Raw genomic sequence first — 24,598 nt, 5'->3', positions numbered from 1 at the left:
ACACAGAGAAGGAAGTAGTTTGAAAGTGCTTTGAGTACTTCTTTCTAAATAAACCCTTGCTGTTAGGAGAACAGGAATTCTACCCTTTACAAACTCAATTCTCGGGGATTTTGCATCCGGTTTGAGTTGTTGCTTAATCTCTCTAGATCTCAGTTGACCCGCCTGTCAAATGGGAGTGAATAATCCTGTGTTTCGGAGTGGGGGGTGGCTCTGGGCTTCACTACCAATCTTTGGAGACACACTCACACAAAAGTCCTTGAGAAACGAATTCCTCGCAAGGCCAATGGCATGCTCTTTCCCACTGTCTGCTGCTCTTGGCTCTCGCCAGGAAATTGATTTTATTTATAAGAATCACAACCCTAAACTGACCTCTGTTGGGCTACCCATGTCCCCTCCCTCGCTTCCCTCCCCTCAAGACACATCCTCCTCCAAAGATTCCCCAGTGACCACAGCACAACAGCTTTGAAGAGTGCTCAGAAAGTCAGGCTCTACCCACCCTGGAGGCTGTTTTCTAGATAGGGAAACTGAGGCCCGGAGAGCTCAGTGACTTGTCCAAGGAAACCAAAGTCATGGGTCTCCCCGCTTCCAAGCCACTGCTCCCTCACCACGCCATGACTGCTCTGTTTCCTGCCTCGGCCTGGGCAGATGTGCCATCTTCCCTCAGCTAGGGAAACGTCTCCCTTCTCTGAATGACAGAAGTCTTTAGAGAAACATTTCCCATCATTAGAGGCATTTGCAAGAAAACTGGCACAGCTTCCGAAGCTTTGAAGCTTGTTGGCCCCTCCTGGCCCTTTAATTGTGCTTGGCTCCAGCCCAGTTCCCAGAGCTCCTACCGCTTCAGAAGAGGGGCAGGGCCCAAAGTAGAATTCCCGCCACCCAGCCTGCCCTTCAGCGCCAGAGGGGACCCCTCTGTACTTCTGTTTCGGACCATTCCGTTGCCAATCAAGGCCTCCAGACAAGGAGCTTCAAAGTTGAAGGGCTCCAGGTCAAGTACAACCATGAGCAAACCCTGAGTTTAGGATTGTGCATCACTTTCGAGATGGTTCCGAGCAGTGTTCCCACAGCCTTTAAAGCCTAGGACAGCTTCAGGTGAATCCCATTAGCTTTCCGCAGGTGTCACAGATTTGGTTAAAGCCCATCACAGGAGTATGGGCATCAGGCTTTTACGTCAGGTGCATATAGAACCACTTATCCTTTTTTCCAGTGATTCTCAATTTTGGCTACACATCAGAACACCTGAATAGCTCAGCTGCACCCCTAGACCACCTGAATCAAAGTCTTGAGTGGGGCCTACGTAGCAGAAGGCAGATTTTACTCTTAGGCTCCTTTAGATAATCTTATGAAATGCTCTGCATGTTCTTTATTCACTTCAGCTTGGTCTTGAAGAAAGGGGACACCTGCGGCTCAGGTTAGGAACTACTGCCCAAGGTACAGTTGTTTTTTTTTTTGTTTAAACATTTTATTTATATATTCATGACAGACACAGAGAGAGAGAAGCAGAGACAGAGGGAGAAGCAGGCTCCATGCAGGGAGCCCGACGTGGCACTTGATCCCGGGTCTCCAGGATCACACCCTGGGCTGAAGGCGGCGCCAAACCACTGGGCCACCGGGGTTGCCCTGAAGTACAGTTTCAATAGGGAAAAACCTGAGCTCCTAAGCACAGAAAACAAGAACTCAGAGACGATGCTTCTGACGTGGCTATTATCAAGCCACCCATCTCTCTTAGTTGTTTTTTCTTTTTCAGACCTTCCCTGCCCACAGATCTCCGCATTCTCAGTTTAGGCTCCCAAGTATTTTTACTGGCTTGACTCTTCCCCACCACCTCTACCCTTGCAGTACCTCAGAACAAAGTGCCCTCTCCTGGGAATCAGGTGATCTGACTCACAAGCAAACAAAAACAGAAAAAGACAGATTACACCTTCAACCAAGTACTGTGATCCAAATTAAAGTGAATAGCTCAACCATGACGGCTTGGATCCAAGTGTGATGCAAATTCAGGAAGCTTCCTCGGGATGTTCCAAGTGTAATCCACAGATAGTAGGTCAGTCACATTTGGCCCTGGCCACACTCACCAGCTGGAAGAGCAGTAGGAATCAGAATCCTTGACCACATGGTGTGAGTTCAGCCAATGGGCTCCTGCACAGTGATCCAAGGGTGCTCTTATGAGAGTCATAAATATGTAAACATCCAAGGATGGGAACCTTTTCAAGGGACCCCGTGGAGCTGGCACTGCTTATATAGCACCAAAGAGACTCACGTACAAGAAATAGCAACTCTACCGTCACTTTTTATGAGAACTCTTATAAAAACTCCATCTCTCTGGGAAGACACCCCCCCCCCCCAGCCCTTGCTTTTGCTTGAGAGTCTTCTCACCACCCGTACCCCTTGCTTTTGCTTGAGCGAGCCATGACTAACAGAATGGCTTCGATGGGATGGGAGAAAAGTCTGGAAACCTTTCTGCGTTAGACAGAGAGTGATATTCCAACCACTCTTTAGCTCCAGACCTCTCTTTCTATCCTACAAAACAATGGAAAATCAGCCCTGAGTCTAAAAATGACAGGCTAGTATTGGGGAAGATGTAACAGACTAGAGAGCATGCAAAACAATTTCACCTACGTTGACTGCTTTATAAGGCTTACAAATTAAAAATAATAACATTTTGAGAATCTGGACACAACAATCAGGCATTCTATTTGGGAGAGGACAAAATTGGGAATTTAGAAATACAGAATGGGGCATTTCAGTAACAAAATTGAAAAGTGTCACCAATGAGAATTCTTTATAACTTTTATATGTTCTAAAAGTCCATGTAGATCTTGCTTTTCCATTTAACTTTTAGTTAATCTTACCTTAAAAACAAAACACCCTCAATCTCTGATGAGCAAGAGAAGACTATGGATTCCAGTTAGAGTTGCTCTGATTAATTGGAGACTGGGCCCACATGCTTCATTTTGCACAGACCAATTTTTCAATTCAATCAGAGTTCAAAACACAAGTCATCAGCGTCTCAAAAGAATGGGGAATTCTACGTTCCTGGGGCGGGGGATCCCTAAATTCCTAGGCTGAGGTGTAGTTCATAAACATTAGCATTCACTGGTGAGTCTTGAAGACTCTGCAAACAGGAAAAAAGGAGTTGGATTAGACTTTGCAATCCAGATAATTCTCAGATGTATCTATTTATCACTGATTTACCCAAAATGAGGCAGATACATGTGTTACCAAAAACATAAACACTCTGAAATGGAAACTAAGTTGGCAAAAGCCCCTAACTGATATTCCGGGGTGGGAAGATTTTAAACTCCCGAGAGAAAAAGATAAGGATGACAACTTTCTCAGGTCAAGGGCCAAGTCAAAAGCTATTATTAATACAAAAAGCTTCTAATACTGGGCATTTAGAAAGAAGACCCCGAGTGTTATCATTTGCCCTTAGATTAATATACTGATTTGAGAAAGTACCTTCGAACAGGAGCTAACCCTCTCTGACTTCACAATTCAGAAATGGCTCACCCGGAGTTAAAAGGGGCCTCAGAAGCCAATTCTTCCAACTGCAAGTCCTGAATTCCCTATGGGGGTCCCTCCCAAAGGGCGGAGGGCAGGCCGGGAGGGAGTAGCAAAGTTCCATTTTACAAAGACAGGGGCTGTGGCTTCCTCAGATGTCCTGAGACTACATAAGGGCGCATTCAGTCATTCCAGCACAAAACTGACGTGATCTCAGCAGAATTTGGGATGAAAAAAAAAAAAAAAAAAAACCCACCCCGTCAGAAATGTGAGAGGCGCTCCAGGGAGGGTTCACAGAAAGAAACCAAAGGTTGCCAATTAAGTTAACCCAGTCCCCCCGGTCGGCTTCCCGCGCCCTTGGCAAAGACCCTTTCTTTCTGCATGAAGTGCTGCCTCGAATGTACATCTTTCACCCTCACCTGTAACCAGGTGACCCAGATGAGAAAAACCAGTGGGAAAAGGTCCGAAGACATGACTAGTGCAGGGAACTCGAGTCGGTCCCAGAAGGTTCCTTTATGTCAGTTTCAGAAATGAGAAACCACCGGGAATGAGATTCCTTGGGAATCTGAGCGTTCTCCTTTATTGCCCTCTCCCAGGGGAAAATAAATATAGAAACAGTATTTCCTCTCCCAGGTTCGGCGGGGACCGAGTCCAGGACGAGGAAATGCAAGAGACTTTCCCAAATGAAAGGAGGGTCGGGGGCGTCCGCAGCGCCCCACCGAAGGGGCACCTCTTTAGACTCTTTTTTTTTTTTTTTCCCCCAAAAAATGAGCTCCTCCGTGCTTGGCTTCCAGACTGCGGCCCCGGGTTCTGGTCCGAGCACCCGCGCGGGCCGGGCTGCGGGCACCACCGGGCCGGCCCGCCCTCGGCCAGGGCTGCGACTCGCCCAGCGGCGCCCCGGCCCGGCGCCCCCGCGCTCCACCTGCCGGGCGTCGGGGTCGGGGTCGGGGTCGGGCCCCCACCCTCCGCCGGCCCAGAGGACCCGACCCTCACCGACTCGGGCCTCGGCGGCCGCCGCATCCCCCGCGGGCGTCCGGGGCTCGCGAGGTGGGGCCCCACGCGCGGCGTCTCTCCTCCCGCAGGTGGGAAGCCCCGCCGCGCCGGCCCCCGCCCTGCGCGCCCGGGAGGGTCCGAACGCCGGGGCCGCGCCCACCACCTCGGGGCGCGCTGGTCTCCCCGGAGTCGGGGCTGCAGGGGCGCGGGCGGAGCGCCCCTCCCCGGCCCCCTCCCCGCCGGCCCCGGCCCCGGCCCCGGCCCCCTCCCCGCCGGCCCCGGCCCCGGCCGCGCCGCGCGCCCTCACCTTTGTAGCGCTCCATCGGGGCCGCGGCTCCGGCTGCGCTCTCTGCGCTCTGCTCCGCGCCCCGCGCCCCGCGCCCCGCGCCGCGCTGGCCCCTCCCCGTGAGGTCACGCCCGCCGCCGGACCTCCCGGGGCGCCCGCACCCCGTCCCCGCCCGGCGCGCCGCCCCCGCGGGAACTCGGCCGCCGAGCCCCGCACGCCCCGCTCCCCGCCCGCGAGCGCCGGGCGGCTCCTCCTGGGCCGGGGCCGGGGCGGGCCGGGGTGGGCCGGGGCGGGGGGGGCTCAGCCTCGGCCGGGCCGGGCGGCGGGGCAGGTCCTGGCGACGGGCGGCCTCGCGGGCGGGCCTCGCGGGAGCGGCTCTCCCAGCCGCGGGGCTGCAAACCCACTGCCCGGAGGAGGAGACTGAGGTCGAACCGGCAGGCAGAGGCGTGCGACAGCGCCCCCGCCCCCGCCCCCGCCCCCGGGGACGGCCAGCCGCGAAGGCCTCGGCTTCCTCGAGAGGCGACCGGGGGCCGGGGGTGGGGACACCGAGCCCTGCCCCGCGCCCGTCCCGGTTCCTGGTTCCTCGGGACTCCGCACCGCGCTGCGGCGTCCGAACGGCCTCCCCGGGGGCAGGGGTTCCAGGCCCCGCGCGGACCCGAGTTCCTGGAGCCGCCGGGACGGGCCCGGAGCCCTGGGCCGCCCGAGGCCGCCCCGCCCCGCAGGAGCCCGCTCGCCCGGGCCCGACCTCCACCCCGCTCGCTGCCGCCCAGGGCCGCACCGCACCGCGTCTGTCCGTCCATCGTCCCTCCCGAGTCTCAGCCTCATCCTCCCCTGCGGGGGGGGGGGGGGGGGAAATCCGTGTTTTCCTTTAAACCTAAACTTTCCTTTCACTTTGAAAAATCTCAGTCCTGACTCGCACAGGATGACTGGTTTGGGGTGGGGGGCACGTCTCCCCCACTCTCTCCGGGGAACATTAACGGAGATGGGTCGTGTGCGGTTTCTTCGAAGAGGTTCCTTAATTCTTCTCGGAACAGCGGGGTTAGCTCTGATTTTTGAAGACCTCTGACCCGGCAGTCTTAGGAATATTTTTCTCAGTTGGGTTAGCTGCTGACATCCCTGGAGCCCTCCCTACAAGCTGGGCGTGGTGCTTAGGGCTGTCCACCCACCGCCTTTCATCCCCCCCCCCCAATCCTGGGGGTGGCCAATTATTATTAGTTCTATCATCTAGTGGAAGAAACTAAAGTTTGCAGTGGCTAAACAACTTGACCAAAGTCACACAGCTAAAAACAAAACACCAGAGCAGGCTCTGTACCGAGGTCTGCTGCTTCCTGATGTTTGTTCCAAAGCTTTCCTGGCACTTTGGGGGCCAGGCTGTCTGTCCCCATCTTGCAGAGCACTCAGACAAGTGAACAAGGTCAACACAGGTAGGTGCTCTGATCAAGGCACAAGGATTCTGGGAGCCCCAGTGGAGGGGCGGAAGCAGGCCCACCGAGCCTTGTAAGTCCTAGGAGGAGATGGCTGAGGCAGTCTTAAAAGGTGAGTTGGAACTAGTGAGGGGACAGGAGAGACAGAGTGAGTGCAGCCCTTCAGGTAGAAAGGACAGCAGGGATGAAGGCCATGAAGCAGGCACCGCAGGATCACAATTCTGTCACCAATGCCACAAAGATGAAGCCAGGAATGGAAACGGTGAGGCTGGAGAGGTGGGCGCAGGCCTGCTTGAGGGCCTAGAAGATGGAGAAATCTGAAACCCAAAGGATTGGGCAGCACTGAAAAGTGACAGAGCCCTGGGGTCCTCCCAGAGGCCAAGTGGGAGGTGGAGTGCAGGAGACAGTTGCTCCAGGTGTAGTGAGAAGTCACTAGAAACCTGGCTGAGGTGGAGAGGACCCAGGGCAGAAGAAATATGCAGGAAGTGTGATGCCAGGGCTCCGTGCCTGAGCACAGGGTGTGAGGGAGAAGGAAGAGCAGAGATTGACCAGGGTTTCCTGGTGGGTGGGGGGTGTCAGCACTTCTGGGCTAGGTCAGCCCGCAGATACTACCCGAGGCCCTGTTGGGTGCCAGGGGCTGCCAGGTACTGCACAGAGCCTGAGCAAGGCGGGCAAGGGGCTCTCAAGGGACCACTGTTGGGACTGGGCGCGGGAGGACAATAAGCAGGACAAACGATGTGTGTCCCTAAATGGGATGCAGAAATAGCCTGCTGGGGTATTAGGGTAGAAAGCGAAGGGGCCCTGGTGCCTCCAGGGGAGTTAGAGACTCCCATCTGGGGCTTAACTTCACCCACTATTTTATTTCATTCTCTTAGCTGCTCTTCCAGGTGGGCTGGGCCCTTGGGGATTCAGGAAATAGAAAAAGTGGAGGTTGAGGCAAGAATGTGGACATGACGGGGAATCGGAGGACGGGCAGTAGTGCTCCTCCTGCAAGCGGGGCCCGGTGCAAGCATGGAACCCGGTGAGGATGGAGGGCACTCCTGCCTTTTGGTGTTCTCCTTTGCCCTCCTTCCCCTCCTCCCTCACTTTCCTCCTCTTGCAAATGCCCCTACGTGGTGCCACCCCTCCAATCTCCAGTGTCCACAGACTGCTGTCAGCGACCCCGGGTTTCCTTTCTAGTGTTCAGGGAGGATCTGATTGTGTGGCTGTGGCTTCTGAAACGGGTCTCGAGTCCAAGTCCGGTAGCCGGCCCCTCCTGGCCAGATTCCAGCTCTAACAGTCAGCAGAGGCCAGCAGAGGAGGTTTCAGGTCCAGCCGCACTCAGCAGGGGCTTTGTTGGAGGTGACCCTCCCAGAGGGGCTGAGGGCGGTGCTGGCTCTGACCCAGGTCACTGAGAACAAAAGACAGGGATTAAACTATCCCCATTGTACTAATGAAGATGCAAGTTAGGGGACCGACTCCAGTCACAAAGTCAAGTAATCTCTCTTCCAGAACTAGGACTCAAAAATCAGGTCTCTCCATTCCAAGCGCTGAGCTTTGTCACACCCCCTGGTGCCGGGCTTTGCCAGGGCTCTAACCGGATGGGGCTCTACCCCCTCAGGTCCTCCGGTGGCCGTCTCTGCAGGCACTTCCAGTAACTGCACCGGCTCTCTGCAGGCTGGGGGGCCTCTGGGTGCCTCCTTCAGGCACGCTTCCTCTCCCCTCTCCTCTCCTGGCTCCAGCCTTGTAATTACCTCTTCTGAAGTCCACTCTCGTATATCAATGGAGACTGGGCAAATCCCAGAGCCTCCAGACAAGCACAAATCAATCAGAGATGTATGCAGAGTGAATTTAAAATGGGAATTCACTGCCATTTCCAAGAACGAAACCAAAATACGATTAAAACCATCAATAGAACTCTTAGGCACTGCTTCCCCCTCTCTCTAAAACCTGGGTCCAGCTTTAAGTCCCTTTACCCACGGGATCCAAAATGGGCTGATGCAGACAGTCCTGAGACCGGATGGAGGCCCTCACCCTGGAGTCTAGGTGGTGGGTGTTCCTGCCGAGCTCAGCTGGGGTGGGCGTTCGTAGGGCCCTCTGGGTGTGTGTGTATCAGGGACACACAACCCAACAGCAAAAGGTTTTGTTCTCCGGCAATTCCTCAAATTCTCAGCAGCGGAGAGGTTTCTTCGACCACAAGGGGGCTTCGCCAGCTGACTCAGTGAGGAGGGGTGACGGCTTGCTTGACAAAATTTATCCCAATTCTCACAATGATCCAGGCAGATACTTTTGTCCCTTATTTCACACATAGAGACTTTAAGTAATTGTCCAAGGTCATTGCTGGGCAAGGCCCAAGCCAAGCGAATTGAAGTGACATTTCTCACCCGACTTCCCCACCCAGGCTCTCTTTCGTAATCATGTTTGGTCATGAGCCATCCCAGCAGCTATCCTTTACTACATCCCTAGTCACTCTTCAGAAGTCAGCTCAAAAGCCACCCCCTCTGAGGACAGCCCCCTCCTCCCATCACCCTCCACATCCCCTCTCCCCCCTCCTCTGTGTAGTCATGTGGTCTTGCTCTAGCTGTCTGCCTCTACTCACACGCTGGACCTTGTAGATCTTGGTGCTGTACTGTGTTAATCCTCTGTCCCCGAGCTGAGTATATATTCCCTACACAGGAGGTGCTCCATCATCCCTGTTGAATGACCCAATGAAGGACTTTTCCATTTTTTTTTTCCCTCTTGGGGTTTTTGTGAAAAGGAAACACACACAATGTCTTCTCTGGTTCAGACTGATGAAACAAATCACTACCAAAGGACATATCAGATGTGGTTGGGCATAGGGTGGGATGAAGCAGGAGGAGATCCCATTTGAACCAAGTCTTGAAGGAATGACTTGTTGTTGTTGCAATAAAATATACATAAAATCAGGGGATCCCTGGGTGGCTCAGCGGTTTGGCGCCTGCCTTTGGCCCAGGGCGCGATCCTGGAGGCCTAGGATGGAGTCTGCGTCGGGCTCCCGGTGTGGAGCCTGCTTCTCCTTCTTCCTGTGTCTCTGCCTCTCTCTCTCTCTCTCTCTCTCTCTCTCTGTGTTTATCATGAATAGATAAATAAATCTTTAAAAAATATATATACATAAAATTTACTATTTTAACCATTTTTAAGTGTACAGTTCAGTGATGACAAATACATTCATGTTATGCAGCTATCACCACCACCCATCTCCAGAACATTTTCATCATTCAAATCTGTAACTATACCCTTAAATAATAAATCCCTATCGCCCCACCTCCTGGTAACCACTATTCTACTTTCTGTCTCTATGGATTTGAATTTTCTAGGTACTTCATATAAATGGAATTATATACATATTTGTCCTTTGGTTTATTTTGCTTAGTGTAATGTTCAAGATTTCATTCATATTGTAGCAGGTATCAGAATTCCATTCCTTAAGGCTGAATAATATTTCACTGTATGTATATACTGCATTTTATTTATCCATTCATCTGTCAATGGATATTTGGGTTGTACCCATCTTTTGGCTGCTGGGAATAATGCCTATATGAGCATTGACGTATACATATCTGCTCAGGTCTCCCCTTTCAATTCCTTTGGGTATATTTATATATATATATATATATATATATATATTCAAGTATAATTGGTGGGTCATGTAATAATTCTGTGTTTAATTTTTTGAGGAACCACCATCCTGTCTTCCCCAGTGCTATACCATTTTACATTCCCACCAAACAATGCATCAAGGCTCCGGTTTCTCCACATTCCCTCCAACACTTATTATTTCCCATTTTTTATTTCCACCTTAGTGGGGTTCTTTCCTTTTTAGAGACTCTGAAGTCAATATGGCATAAAATTAACATTTCTTAAACCCGAGTGGTCACTCCATCAGTGTGTTTGATATTACATGGTAAGGACCACTGGTGGGGGTCCGATCATCTTAGAGTGTTACACTTGAGGAAACAGAGGCCTAGGATCTCAAAGATGGAAGTGTTCATTAAATACCCAAGTGACTGAGCCTCCCAGCCAGCATGTTTGAAATACTCTAGAAAAACAACAACAACAATAAATATTTGGCTTTAAGAAAGAAAGCAAAGGCTGACAGGAAGGGGAGTAGATAGATGGAAGAGAGGAAAGCAAGGAGACTGGGGGAGGCATCCTGGGGGATCCTCTGAGTTGGGCTCTGTGCCAGAATCTACAGCAGGTGACAACAGGGAAAATGGGCACCATTGTCACCCCTCCTGGTATCTACACCTGCGTATCCCCCCAGGTCTAGTTAGCATGGCCAAGGGTTATAGGTCTGCAAACAGGGGTGAGTATGATAGCTTTTAGCTGCACCTCTAGAAAAAAATTGCAGTTTAGAGAAATACCCCTGGTCTATTCTGGTCAATATTCCTATAATGACTTAGTTTATGTAAAGAAACTATTTATTCTTATACAATTTCCTTAAAATATTCCTATGAGGTAGATTAAATGAAAGGTGACTCTCTAAAGACCTACATTATTGAAGATCAAAGAGTCCAAGAAAGTCAGTTTGGGAAGTAGTAGGCATAGGACGCTTCATTCCATATAGGGAGGCAGCAGTTCCAGGAATGAGTATGCTTGTCCAGGTCACCCCTTGAGTCAAGGGCTCACAGCCCAGGAAGGTCCAAGGCTCCTCTGGATTCCCTTCCTGTGGCCTAAGTGGCCTGTCCCCTCTTTGGTACCTAGGATTATAAATAAGCAGGGCTGCTGAGTTTCCTAACTCTGTATGAAGGTTGTGCTCTCTTCTCAAAGCTCTGCGGTGCTAAGTTCCACCCTTTCCCTCCCACTGTAAAAAAGCTCACCAGATGCTACTGCTGCTCCTACCACCCTCCAGATGTTGATATGTGCCTCCCCCACCCCTGGCTCTCCAGGAGGAACCAAGGATTGGCTCCCTCATCCCCTTTCTCAATTTCCTCCTGAAATCGCACATCTTAGTTAACAGGGAAGAGGCTCCAATTCTCTGTTGGGGCCTCTCTCCAGTAAGTTGGGGTTGTGGGGGAAGCAAAAGACAAGTTCCCCAGTCATCTTTCCTCCCAGAGGTTCTGTAACTCAATAGACAAATGCATCCTTGTTCTGTCTTTTTCTTTGCCGGTTTCCCTTTTGTCTTTGCCTGACACGTTCCCCAGCCCACTTCCAGGCCCTTTGCTTCCCCTTTCCTGCCGTGATTCCGTATCCATCAATGTAGAACATTTCAGAGCTGTTTGGAAACTTGGAATCCATGGCAAATCCAACTGTGTGACCTGATGTTAAGGATGCAGTAACCCAGAGAGATGCCAGCACCCGCCCAAGGATACCAGCAGTGGGTGGTTGGCATCGGTGCCCAAACACAGAATCCATCTGCTTCTCCTTGGGGCTCAGCTGTCTGTTCTCCCTGGGGAGTCCAACCTCGTGTCATCCTGAGCAAGTCATACAGCGCCACAGCAGTTTGCCAGAATTCTGGTGTCTGGGGACTTGCCAGGGTCCTGATCTTGGATTCACTTCTTTGATTGTCTTTGCTGACTTTTCTGGTGATTGCTAAGATTGCCACTTCCCAGATAAGCCTCAGGCAAAAATGCAGCTAGACCAGAACTGGCAGCCCCACAGGTTCCCTGGAGTCCTCAGACAAAACGTTGGAGAGGAATCATTCCTTCATGCCTGGAAGCAGAGAGCACTTTCTGCTTTTCCCCTTCCACAAATGCCCTTCCCCTCCTCAGCAGAGCTCCAGCTGGTCCTTCCAGACCCAGCTCAGAGGGCTTCGTCCGCCATCAAGGCTTCCCAACATGTCCTGAGAGTATTGAAGGATTGAAAGGATTCTCCAAATCCTGTAACACTTTTCCCTAAGATTCATTTCTCATTCAGTAACAGAAAATAATGATCATCTTTTCAGGTCTTATCTCTCCGAATAGGCTTTAGGATCATGTGAAGAGGAACTCGGGAAAGGTCCCTTGGTAGCCAGGGACGCTATTTGGGTCCCTTTAAGTGGTTGGATGGATGGAGTAGAATTTTATGTCTTCTCCCCAAAGTCATTGATTGGGAGAAAGGGCGGAAGTGGGAAGACATTATTATTTAGAGATCAGCCCAATCTTGCAGAAACAAGAGTTTTTAAAAATTTTAGTTGACATATGATGTTGTATTAGCTTCAGGTGTACAACGTGGTGATTCGACAATTCTACACATTCAGTGCTCACCACGATATGTGTAGTCACCAAACATTATTACAATACTCTTAACTCGGGATCCCTGGGTGGCTCAGCAGTTTAGCACCGCCTTCAGCTCAGGGTGTGATCCTGGAGTCCCAGGATCGAGTCCCACATGGGGCTTCCTGCATGGAGCCTGCTTCTCCCTCTGCCTCTCTCTCTGTGTGTGTCTCTCATGAATAAATAAATAATATCTTTTAAAAAATTGTTTTAACTCTGTCCAAAAGAAGAGTTTATTAGTGTCTGAGGAAAAATGAGGCTCCTGCCCAAGCAGCCCCTGTGGCAGGCAGGAGTGAGGCGGAAGGCCATCTGGAAAGCACGGGTGCATCTCTGTAATCCCTGTGTGCTCTTTCTAGTTCACCAATACCTACCCTTAGAGTCATAGCAGGTTATTTTTCCTTGGAAGTGCCAACGTAGTTCAAACTCCTCAGTTTCAAGGCTGGAAACAGAGGTGCCAAGAGATGTAATGACTGCCCCAGAGCCACACGAGCAGGTTAGTAGCAGGACTGGGGGGGGGACCCCGAGTCTTCTGACTCACAGTTCATGGCTCTTCCTGCAGCAGCCACTGTGCTAAGACTAAACACTGGGTCTTAGCTATTTCCTCCATGATGGGAGATGTTATTGCATCTGGCCAAGACCCCTAACCCTGTTCTGCCCAAAAGCAGCCTTTCTAGAGCCTCAAACGCCAGGATCCTCATCATAAGGACAGCCTAGCACATAGTAAGTAACCAACCACAAGTCATTCATGAAAAATGGAGGCATTCCCCCATGGGAGTGATTGTATCCCCAAGGGATTAAAGGCTGGCTCTTTAGGGAGAGTGAAAAAAACTTACATAAACACAGAAAATAAACAGATATACGGTGTGTCTGTGGCATTAACATTTCGTGGAGGAGCAAGATCCTGGCCACCCATTACAATGCATATGGGGTGAGGGGAGGTCCCCACACCACCAAAGAAATTGTCAGACACCAGCTGGGTGTCCTCAATTCTGATACCATCTATCTGGAGATAGCATCAGATCCCACAGGTGAAGGGCTCAGTCCTACAAGACAACCCCGAGCCCCATTCCCTCTTCAGATGCCAATCCCAAGTTTAGGCTGTCATCAGCTCCAGGTTGGCAGTTCCCAAGACCTCTTCAAGTTTTGCTAGAGCAGCTCACAGAATTTAGAGATACATTTTACTTCCTAGATTGCCGGTTTAACATAAAAAGCTGTTAACTCAGGAATAGCCATATGGAAGAGATGCAAAGGGCAAGGTTTGGGGAAGGGGCACAGAAGCTCCAGGCACGCCACTCTCCCCAGATGTCCACATCCTCGCCAACCCAGAAACTCTGAGAGGCCTCTCCTTTTGGGGTTTTCTGGGTGCCTCATGATGTAGGCATGGTTGATTAAATCATTAGTCACTCGTGATCCATTCCTCCACCAGCCCCTCTTCCCTCCCCAGAGTTCGGGAGGGTGGGACTGAACGCTCCAGGCCACCAATCCCAGGTTGTTTCCCCTGGCAACCAGCCCCCGTCCTCAGGTGCTTTCCAAAAAGTCAGCTAGTTAACAGGAACTCAGGTGTGGCTGAGAGGTATGTATGGATCGGGACACCTTGATCATTCTTACCACTTAGGAAATTCTAAGGGCTTTCACATGGAGATTGGTGCCTGAAAGATGACCCAGACCGAAGATCTAGTTCTTATTATGAATCACAATATCACCAGGAGCAATTATGACAGAATGTCTAAAACGGCTCCTGGAGGGAGAGGGTAGTAAAAATGGAAACATTGGAATATAGGCTCTGGCTAGACTCTCCCCTGCACCCTTGTTCTAGCTGGGTGACTTGGGGCTGCTTACTTAAGCTTTCCGGACCCCAGTTTTCCTCTTAGTCAAATGGGAGTAAAAATTATGTTTATCTCAACCAGAGCTACCAGTTGTTTCTGTAATCACTCCACATACAGAAGGCTGCTGGTTGGTGCCAAGGCTCGGAACTTGGTGTTATGATTTCAACCACCCGGCCGTCCACTCACTTGCCCACTCGGGGCTCCACCCTCCACTGAGCATGGTACCAGGTGCTTTGTCAGAGAATAAAGTGCACAAAGCCTTTAAGGGTCCTCAAAGGGGAAACCAGAAACTCCAACGTTACTGGCAAAAAGAGCCTAATCTACTGTTAAACAAAAAATTCAACTGAATAATTTAAAAGATTAAATTGCCTTTATTGAGCGATTCGTGAGTCGGGCAGCATCCCATCTAGCAAACAGAAAGGAGATCTGTTGAGCTGGAGAAAAGGAAAGGTTTTAAAGCAGAGAGGGAGTGAAAAAAGGAAATTATTAGCAAAGAATGTATTGTTTTAGGCAAGGTTGCCCTCCTAAGGGGAAAAGAAGGGTCTATCAGTAAATTTCCTAGTGCTGACCAGGAAATTCCATGTTGATTGGTTAAAGGTTACATTCCTAGGGGCGGGGAGGTGGTGGTGTTGAAACTGCCCCTCTGTTAGGCCTTAACGTCAGTGACTCCATTTTGGGTCTGTGTTTTTTTTAAATACTACTGAGCCAGCGCTTCTCAAACATTAACTTGTATAGGACTCACCTGGGGGTCTTGTTAACATTCATATTCTGATTCAGTAAGTCTAAGTTGGGACCAGACATTCTGCATTTCTCTCTCTCTCTTTTTTCACTTTAAAATTTAAACACTTGGGCAGCCCAGGGGCTCAGAGGTTTAGCGCCACCTTTGGCCCAGGGCCTGGTCCTGGAGACCCGGGATCGAGTCCCACATCGGGCTCCCTACATGGAGCCTGCTTCTCCCTCGGCCTGTGTCTCTGCCTCTCTCTCTCTGTCTGTCTCTCATGAATAAATAGATTTTTTTAAAAATAAAATTTAAACTTTATTTATTTGCTTGTTTGTTTTCCAGCCTTCTGCGTTTCTGCCCAGCTCCCAGGTGATGCCAACGCCGCCACTGGCCCAGGACCACAAATCTACAAATGGAGGAGGCAAGAATTAAAGAAGCTCTTCTCTCCTTTCCTACAGTTAGCCAAACTGGGGAAGTGGTGTTTTCCCTTTCTCTACCGATGGCTGCACAATACTTTGACGTCTTATGGGGCCCACACTAACGTGTTTAGAAGATTTCACACTGGTAAATTCTGGAACAAAACCATCAAGGCGAGTTCATCCTGCAACCTGGGGTCATGACCGGTTTCTGAGTATTTTGAACACTGTGTTACAATGAGTTCGCTTCACTGCCCTGCTGGATCACACAGTTGTATTTGTTTTTCTTTCATGATCAAAACACTTAAGGCGGAGGGACGGGAAAAGACAAAGGAGGGAAGGAGCGAGGACAGAATAATTAATGCAGCTTCTCCACATCCTTTTGGAAACAGCCTCAGGTAGCTGTAATTTCTTCCCAGACAACTGAGAGAATGTTAATGGGATTCCTTTACAGAGGAGTCTCTATCAGGGCACAACATTTGAAACCAGGCCACTGCAGTCATACAGTGTCTGGGGATCTCATCCTGTCACTCGGTTAGAATTTTAAGTGTAATTCAAGTATGGTTCATAGAAAGTCCCAGAGCAGAAGGGATAGTGCTGTGGGGTTTGGAGCCAAACACGGGAGGTCCTAGATAGCAAGGAACAATAAGATTTTGTTATTAATTATTATTATTGGTGCATTGAAGTAGCCATTTCCTCAGAAAAGAATAACCTATTAACACATCAAGATGTGTTGGACCTTCCAGAAAACAAAGTTTCAATGTATTTGACCTGTGGATTGAAGGCTGCTGGTAGCATTCAAATCCTACTGCACCTGACTATTATTGCCTAATTCAAACAATAACTGGGAATACCAAATTAGTGAGTACCCTACAATAAGAGTACAAACGAGTACCCCAGTCTAGCCAACAAGTGGGCCTCCTGTAGGGTTGGTATAAGTGGGACAGTTTGGGAAGCTCTGAGAAAGGTTTTCCTGAGCAGGGTCATGTCTTGATTCAAACATGTCCCAGTGGCACCTGGCTGGCTCAGTAGAGCTATGCGACTCAATCTCGGGGTCGGGGGTTCAAACCCCACGCTGGGCATGAAGCCTGCTTAAAAACAAAACAAGGGGCAGCCCGGGTGGCTTAGCAGTTTAGCGCCACCTTCAGCCCAGGGCATGATCCTGGAGACCCAGGATCGAGTCCCACGTCGGGCTCCCTGCATGGAGCCTGCTTCTCCCTCTGCCTGTGTCTCTGCCCCCGCCACCCCCCGCCCGTCTCTAATAAATAAATAAAAAATCTTAAAACAAAAACAAAACAAAACAAAACACGTGTTTCAGAATATTGGAGTGTCTGGGTTGGGGTCCTAGCACCATCATTTCTGATGGGTGCCATTGGGCATGGTTCTTCATGTGTAGGCTGGGATAATACCTACTTCATAAACATGCTGTAAGGCTGCTACAGGATGAAGCACATGAAAAATTTAGCATAATATCTGGCATTGAGTGAATGTTCAAAAAATGGTAGTGGGTGCATTCAAAAGTGCTCAATTCTTGGGGGCAACAGTGAAGGAACAGGTGGAAGAAAAAACTAAGAACTTAGAAATCTGTTTTTCTACCAATGCCTTCCTCCATGCACCTTATTCAATGCTCCTCATCCTAAGCCATATATGTACAACCCACCTGCCTAAATTTCTTGCCCCTTCCCTACCAGGGAAAAAGCCAACACAGCAACTTCTGAGACTTTGGTGTCAGAGCTCTGGACACGCACTGCCCTTGCTCCCAGTTTCCACCTCTGCCAAGCGCCCGTCCTTCTGCATCTCCAGCTGACACTTGGCTGGATCTCATTCTTCTCCAAATCGATTGCATCTTTCTCCGCAGCATAAAATAAACTTTATTTACATTTTTCCAAATTAAGTGCCCTTGTCATTGGATGCATTTTTAATTGTTTTAATTATATCTTATTGACATGTCATAATTTTTATATAACTATGCTTTCATGAAGGGGTGTTTGGGTGATTTCTAGATTTCAACATTCTAAATAGAATATCTGAAACATCTTTGTGTGGATTACCTTTCTTCCTTTCTAAAAAATAGTTTTTTAAGGTATAACTAACTACCATACAAGTCACCCATTTAAAGTGTACAAATTAGTGGTTTTTAAAATATTAACAGAGTTGTGCAACCATCACCACAATTAATCTTGGAACATTACTCTATGAAAAGAACCCTCATACCCACTAGCAGTCATCCTAGTTCCCCCATGTCCCCAGCCTTGGGCAACCACTAAACTATTTTCTGACTCAATAGATTTGTCTGTTCTGGAAATGTCCTATGATACAACTTCCTAAAGACCATTCCATTCTGTGGTCTTTTGTGCCTGGCCTCTTTCGCTTAGCATAATGTTTTCAAGTTCACCCAAGTGGTAAAATGTATCAGTATTTCATTCCTTTATGTTGCTAAATAATACTCCATTGTGTGTATATATCACATTTTGTTTATCCATTCATCAGTTGATGGACATCTGAATTGTTTACACTCTTGGCCTATTATAAATAATGCCGCTACATACATTTATGTCCAAGTTTTCATGCGGATGCATGTTTCCATATCTACTGGGTCCACTGCATTGTTTTACCCTTAATCAGGTGTTGCTTCTTTCTAGCCTCTCATTCCTAAGCTGAATTCATGATCTTCCTCCCCGCCCCAAATATGCTCCTTCTCCAAAGTACACTACTGGTTCCACCACCTACCGACTTGCACAATCCAGAAACTTAGCAGTCATCCTTTGCACCGCCCTCAGCTCTTCCATCCCACACCCTACTGCAGCCCATGCCCAGTGCAAGCAACTCAAAGAGAAGCTTTCCCCAGAGGAGGCTTTGCTGACATTCTAGAATCAATTGGGAATTAATCAGAAGCAATTCTTCGCAGACTTATACCCTCCATTTACATTTGTGGGATTTTTAGATCAATGGTTGCTCACTATTTTATCTCAAGTGCTTAGCACAGTGCCTATTTCTAGCAAGGCGATCAGCCTCTTGTGATTGGATGTGGATGACATTTCTTTTATAACATCTCCCAGATCCCAATACAAAAGTATTGCCATGGAAAATGTGTTGACTTGAACTGCTTTTCTGTCTCTTTTGAAGAATTTTTAAAAATTAAGGTATAATTTACATATAGCAAAATTCACCCTTTTGGGTGTACAGTTCTGTAAGGATTGATTGATTATTGATTGATTGATTTAAAGTAGGCTCTACACCCAAAGCAGATGAAAAGTTCACAAGATAGAGAAGATATAAAATAGATCAGTGAGCTCACACCCTGAGATGGAGTATTATGCTCTATGGACTGAGCCAGCCAGGTGCTCAGTTCTGTACGTTTTGACAAATGTCTACAGTCAGGTAAACAGTTAAGACGCAGAACATTTCACTAACCCCCAAATTTCTATGTGCCCCTTTGTGGTCAACCCTCCCCCTCCCCTGTTTCCTAGAAACCTCTGATTTGTGGGGTTTTGTCCCTATAGTTTCACCTTTTCTAGAATATCTGACAAATCCAATCATATGTTATCTAGCTTTCTGATTCTGAATCTTCTTTCACTTAGCACGATGTATTTGCACTTCACTAGTGCTGTTATGGTAGATTATTCCTTTTCATTGCTGAGCACTATTCCACTGTGTGGATGAATCCATTCCCCAATTAAAGAACATTTGGGATGTTTCCAGTTTTTGGCAATTTGAATATAGTCAGGATAAATACTTAGATACAAGTTTTTATGTGACCCAACCAGTTTATCCAATTGGTTTCAATTGGACAAATACCTAGCAATAGGATGTGGGGGTCATATGGTAACTGCATGTTTAACTTTAAGAGAAATTGTCAAACTATTTTCCAAAGTGTTTGAATCATTTTGCATCTCTGCCAAGAGAGTTTGAGACTCCTGGTTGCTCTGCATCATCCCCAGTGCTTGGTATGTAAGAATTCTCACATAGTCCGGATTCCAGTCCTTTATCAGATACATGATTTGCAAGTACTTTTTTTTTTTTTTTTTTTCCCAAATGGAGGCTTGTTATTTCATTCTCTCTAAGATAGCTTTTGGGGAAAAAAGAAAAAAAAAAAAAAGCTTTCGAAAAGCAGAAGTTCTTAATTTGTATTAAGACCAATTTATTACTTTTTAACATTTTATGGATCATGCTTTTGGTGTCACACCAAGAACTTTTTGCCTAACTCAGGGTCATGAAAATTTTCTCCTAGAAATTTTGTATGTTTAGAGTTTTTACATTTAGGTCTTTGATCTATTTTATATCTTCTCTATCTTGTGAACTTTTCATCTGCTTTGGATCCCAAATCTAATCTATGGTTTACTCATCTATGGTGCTCTCCAGCCTTTCATCTTGTTGAGGGCAGAGATTGTATCTTCTCGGGGTTGGCAGGTGCATGATCCTGAGAGGGAGTTCTGCTTAAGCTGTGAGCCCCAGCCCCTCACATTACTCATCCTAGTCTTGCCTGATTTAATTCATGTTTATATTTTCCACAACACCAAACATCATGTTTCTTTTTTTTTTATTATTAATTTTATTTATTTGACAGAGAGAGCACTCGAGCACAAGCAGGGAGAGCAGCAGAGGAAGAGGGAGAAGCAGGCTCCTCCCTGAGCAGGGAGCCCTACGCAGGTGCTCCACCCCAGGACCCTGAGATCATGACCTGAGCTGAAGGCAGATGCTTAACCGACTGAGCCACCCAGGTGCCCCCAAGTATCCTGTCTCTCCCTATTCTGATACTGAATAGATGTTACTGAAACTTTAAAATGATATATTAGGATGGCTTTAGGGCTGCTTATGCTATTGAAAATTAAGGGAAATTAGCACAACTAGTAAAACAATTTCTAGTTATTCAATAAGCACTGACTGTGCACTGTACACCTACTACACACCAGACACTTGAACACCTCTGGGTGGCCAGACCTCCAGGAAGTGATTTCATGGCATGTGACCTTATAAAAGTGTGTATCCCTTTCCCCAGAAACCAGAAATACAGGATTGTATGACCAGCCAAAGTGCTCTGATAGGAGGTTTTTAAAATCTGAACTATATGCAAGTAGAAAGTAGCACTGGATACAGAAACAATGTAAGACGAGGGCCAAGGTTCCAGGGCCACTTCTCACAAATAGAATCTCTGCTTTTGTCCTCCCATGGGCTTCTTTGCATGTATCTCTATGTCTTCTGCTGCCTCTTTTTAAAATTTATTTATTTTAGAGAGACAGCAAGAGAGCACGAACAGGGGAAGGGGTGAAGGGAGACATAGGGAACCGGTCACAGGACTCGATCCCTGAGCCCTGCGATCATGACCTGAGCTGAAGGCAGATGCCTAACTGTCTGAGCCACTCAGTGTCTTCTTCTTTCTGGTCTCTTGTAAAGACCCTCATTATTAGATTTAGAGGCCCCCCAAATCTAGAATGATCTGGTGTCATCTCCAGATCCTTGCCTTCATTACGTCTGCAAGGACCCTTATTCCAAATAAAGGCATATTCTGCGGTTCTGGGTGAACATATCCTTTGGTGGTTCATTATTGCAACCCACTATCGATGCTTTCATATATTAGGATTCAAAAAAAAGTAGAGGGCACCTGGCTGGCTCAGCTGGTAAAGCATGTAACTCTTCATCTCAGGGTCATGAGTTCAAGCCCTATGTCGGGGGCAGAGATTACTTAAAATAAGTAAATAAAAACAGCTGCTTTCATGTAAAATAAGAAATTGTAATCACAAGTCCTGGCTTCCTGGTTCTTACTCTCGCTCCAGCCAGGCCCTGAAGACGGTTACCAAATTTCCTTGGAGTGACTGTCTCAATAGAAAACATAAGACTGGGTTTCTTCCCACTTACCCCACTAGCCCACAATAGACTGAGGACACAGTGAACACACTGGGGGGGAAAAATAAGTCATTTGATACAATAACAGGATTTCTAGGCCATTTTTCCAACACTCAGAGGTTTCTTACAGTTGTGGGCAGAGAAAGGGAGAAGAGATGCCAGGGGATTGTTTTCCCTTTCAACACCAGTGAGCCTGACTGGTTCTCTCTCATCTCAGGCTTCTTTCAATGGAGACAATCTCCTTCATCTTCTTGCAAATGAGGTGACATTTGAGCAGATTCTGATGTCATCTCTTCAGAGGGCCCGGCTCCAGGGGTGCTGTAGGACCTTGCTGGTGACTTTGTAGGAGGCCACTGGGGGCCCAAAGGCCTCTCTGCAATGGCAGACTTCCAGGCCTTGTCTGACTGTTGGTTCCATGAGTTAGGGTGACAAGGAGTGACAAAGCCTAGTGATGGATGCTCGGGTTAGTCACAGGCCACCTCTGCTCTTGACCTGAGACTATGCTGTGTGGGGGCAGGGGTTCCCAAACCAGGTGGATCATCAGAATTATATGTAAGTCTTTCCATTTTGTTCAAAGATACAGCTTCTCAGCTCTCACTCTAGAACTTATGGAATCAGGATCTCCTTATGGACTGAAGCATGAGCTTTGCAGTTAGACCTGGGCCCCACCTTCTTGGCTGCTTCCACAGGCAGCTGGTTGTATCAGGCAACCTCTGATTTGCGTAGCCAGGGTTCCCCCTCTCCCATGTCGCTGGTAGGGATCATTCATAACGCATGCGTACAAAAATGTGCATTTGGTGGAAATTATTTGATTAACGATGACTAAATATTAGCAATTTACTCTCAGTTGTCCAAAACACTTTGTTTTTATGGGGAGGACAGAAGTAATTATTCTACTCAAACAAATAAGGAAAAAAAAAAAAAAACAAAAAACCAACCCCAGGAGAATCCAGCTGAGTTTTGCTCCTATCTGATGGGAAGTAACCACCATGAATATTTTCTAGCTTTCATTACGAGAGGTATGTTCCAACACAAAAGTAGGAACGAAAGGACCTACTCTTTCTGTGCCAACATCTGTCCAGTTTAGAACAAAGTGTTGTTATTCATGGCCAGGCTCCACCTTGCTGAGAGAGGCTGTATTTGTCTTTGCAAAGATGGTCCTTTTGGCAAATCATGAGAAAACCACGTGCTCACAGGGAGACCCCAGAGAGCTGTGGCAGCCTTTGGAGGAATGTGGCTTCTGGACTTGATGGGTTAGAACCTGACCCAGCCCTGGGTTTACCCTTCACAGATGAAGTGAAATAATCTACACAAAGTACAGAGCCCAATGCCTGGCGTTCCAGAGGCCCTCACCAAATGTCTGCTGCTGCCACCACCCACCCCTTCCTTATCATCTGGACTCGTGTACCCTGGAGCCAGATTCCCAAACTGTGTCTGGAAGCCGCCCAAGGCTTTGCCCTGCCTCCAGGCCCTTAGGGATGTTCTGGGAGGTTCTACCACTGAAGCATGCTAAGGGCAAAGCAGAAACTGCTTCTGCTTTGGAGTAGAGGTTTTCCTAAGCCAACTTTTCTTTTTATCTGAGGGGAAGGGCTGAGTTAAAAGACAGCTGCAGGGGTACAGCACAAGTAAATACGGAAAATCCTCTCTAGGGGCTGCCATTGTACTTAGTACAATGGCAATGGCGGGCTCAGAGAGCAGTTTTATCCAGTTGAGATTAGAAAGTAAACTCAATGTGGACATATTACCCCCTTCCTCCAGAGCCTGACTCTACAGCCCACCCCTGAGGGCTCTAGGAGTGGAAGGGGGAAGACCCTGACTTTTTGTCAGAGTCCTGGCCTACCGTGGGCGGGGTGTGGGGGGTGGGGAAGGAAATTTAGGGTGTGGAGGCAGGTTCTCAAGGACGGGGTTGGGATTCCCAGAAGTTTTGGGCACTTGTCCTCTGACCACCCTGGGCTTTCTCAAAAGCTGCCAGCTCCAAGTCCCCACCCTTCCTAGGGTTTTCCGGCCAACAATGAGCATGTCCAACAGGGCAGGGCTGGTGACACACCCAGGCAAAGCTGGCCCGCGGGGAGGGGGACCCCTCTTCCCGTGATGGGCAGGAGGGGCTGAGTAGGACTGGTGGCTTTCTGGAGCCGAGGAAATGTGCCCAAATACTGTAAGGACGGGCAGCTCAGCGTTTGCTGCCTTGGTTGTTGTGAAGTAATATAGTTAGAAAGATCTTTTCTCCAAGCAAAGTCATCTTTCATGAAAATGAGTCTCAGTTCTTCCACAGGTGGTGTTTCTTAGCATTCCTCATGTGGCTTAGGGAAATCCTCCTGACCCAGGAAATATTGGGGCCTAACAGGTTTGAAACCCCTTGGGGAGAGTGGAGCTCCGAGCTGACCCCTTTGGATGCTTCTATTTTGAGCAGCCTGCCACTTTGGCTGGACCCAGCGCCTGTGGGGGCACCTGAGCCCTTCTCTGCGTGACAGTTGCCTACATGCTGAACTTGAAATTGGGGAGTTGGGGGGTGCAGGTGGAGGGGTAATGTAAAAGCTATATGGAATCAACCACATGATACGCTTAGCTCAGGGCTGGGAAAATATAGGTCCTTATTACACGGCAGCGACTTTTTTAAATAAAAGCTTATGCTTGAGTGTTCATCTTGCATTATGTCAGGTCCTGTTCTATAGGAGGCTCACAACAACTCTTTGAGGTAGCTGTTATTACTCCTATTTTATAGAAATGAAAATTGAGGCTTAGAGAAGGTAATGCAAATTGTCAGTAGTTACATAGCTAATTATTGGTGAAGCTGGAACTCAAACCCAGACAGTTTGACCCCATAGCCTGCACTCAACTGCTGTTTAATACTTTCTGTTTTTACTATTCACTGGCACATCTTCAGAGGATCTCAATCCTAGAGTATTATTGGACAAAGAGCGGGCTGTTGTTGAAGCATATAAAAGAAATTGTGGGCTTGCTTTCATGCTGCAGTACTTATAAAAGACTGGGGGAGAAAAAGCTCAGAACAAAAACTAAAATTCTTGAATGATTTAACTATTTAAAGTAGGACCAAGAAACCCTCATTACCCAACACCACCTATTAATGTAATGCTTTCCCATGTCTGAGTACCTTGCTTCATTTGGCCTAACAACCCCAGAATGTAGCCAGACACAGGTATTCCTTCCTAATTTACTGATGAGGAGACTGAGACTCAAAGTAGATGGAGTTCTTCAAGTCTAAGCAGCTATTTACTCTTAATAAAGATTGCTGTTTCTTGAGCAATTACTATGTTCTGGGTGCTGTGCGGTGCTCAACAGTTATAATGTAGCAGCAGTCTTCTGATGGGTATTATTATTTTGTCCATTTTGCAGATGAAAAGTTGAGGCCTGGGAGGTGAAATAATTGGCCCTAAG

At 48.2% G+C, this 24,598-nt stretch overlaps 1 protein-coding gene and 1 long non-coding RNA gene across 4 annotated transcripts in view; one reads left to right on the top strand and one right to left on the bottom strand.

Annotated features, from left to right (window-relative positions):
- AFAP1L2 (actin filament associated protein 1 like 2) overlaps positions 1 to 4,932 on the bottom strand; it is a 96,733-nt gene extending 91,801 nt beyond the window's left edge. The window contains exon 1 of one of the 3 annotated variants that reach the window (XM_077877544.1): positions 4,799 to 4,932. In XM_077877544.1, coding sequence (XP_077733670.1) covers positions 4,799 to 4,814 — 16 coding nt within the window. In that variant the 5' untranslated portion in view covers positions 4,815 to 4,932. The remainder of the gene's footprint in view (positions 1 to 4,798) is intronic. The other 2 variants (XM_077877542.1, XM_077877546.1) reach the window with 2 other exon arrangements.
- A 1,130-nt stretch (positions 4,933 to 6,062) lies between these two features.
- On the top strand, positions 6,063 to 17,248 carry LOC144300787 (uncharacterized). Its single transcript, XR_013367566.1, has 2 exons — positions 6,063 to 6,201; positions 15,285 to 17,248. It is a non-coding gene; the product is annotated as an uncharacterized LOC144300787 (long non-coding RNA).
- The last annotated feature ends 7,350 nt before the right edge of the window (positions 17,249 to 24,598 follow it).

The sequence above is a fragment of the Canis aureus genome, chromosome 29, assembly GCF_053574225.1.
Source record: "Canis aureus isolate CA01 chromosome 29, VMU_Caureus_v.1.0, whole genome shotgun sequence".
Classification (NCBI taxonomy): domain Eukaryota; kingdom Metazoa; phylum Chordata; class Mammalia; order Carnivora; family Canidae; genus Canis; species Canis aureus.
This window is presented reverse-complemented; position numbering and strand designations above follow the sequence as displayed.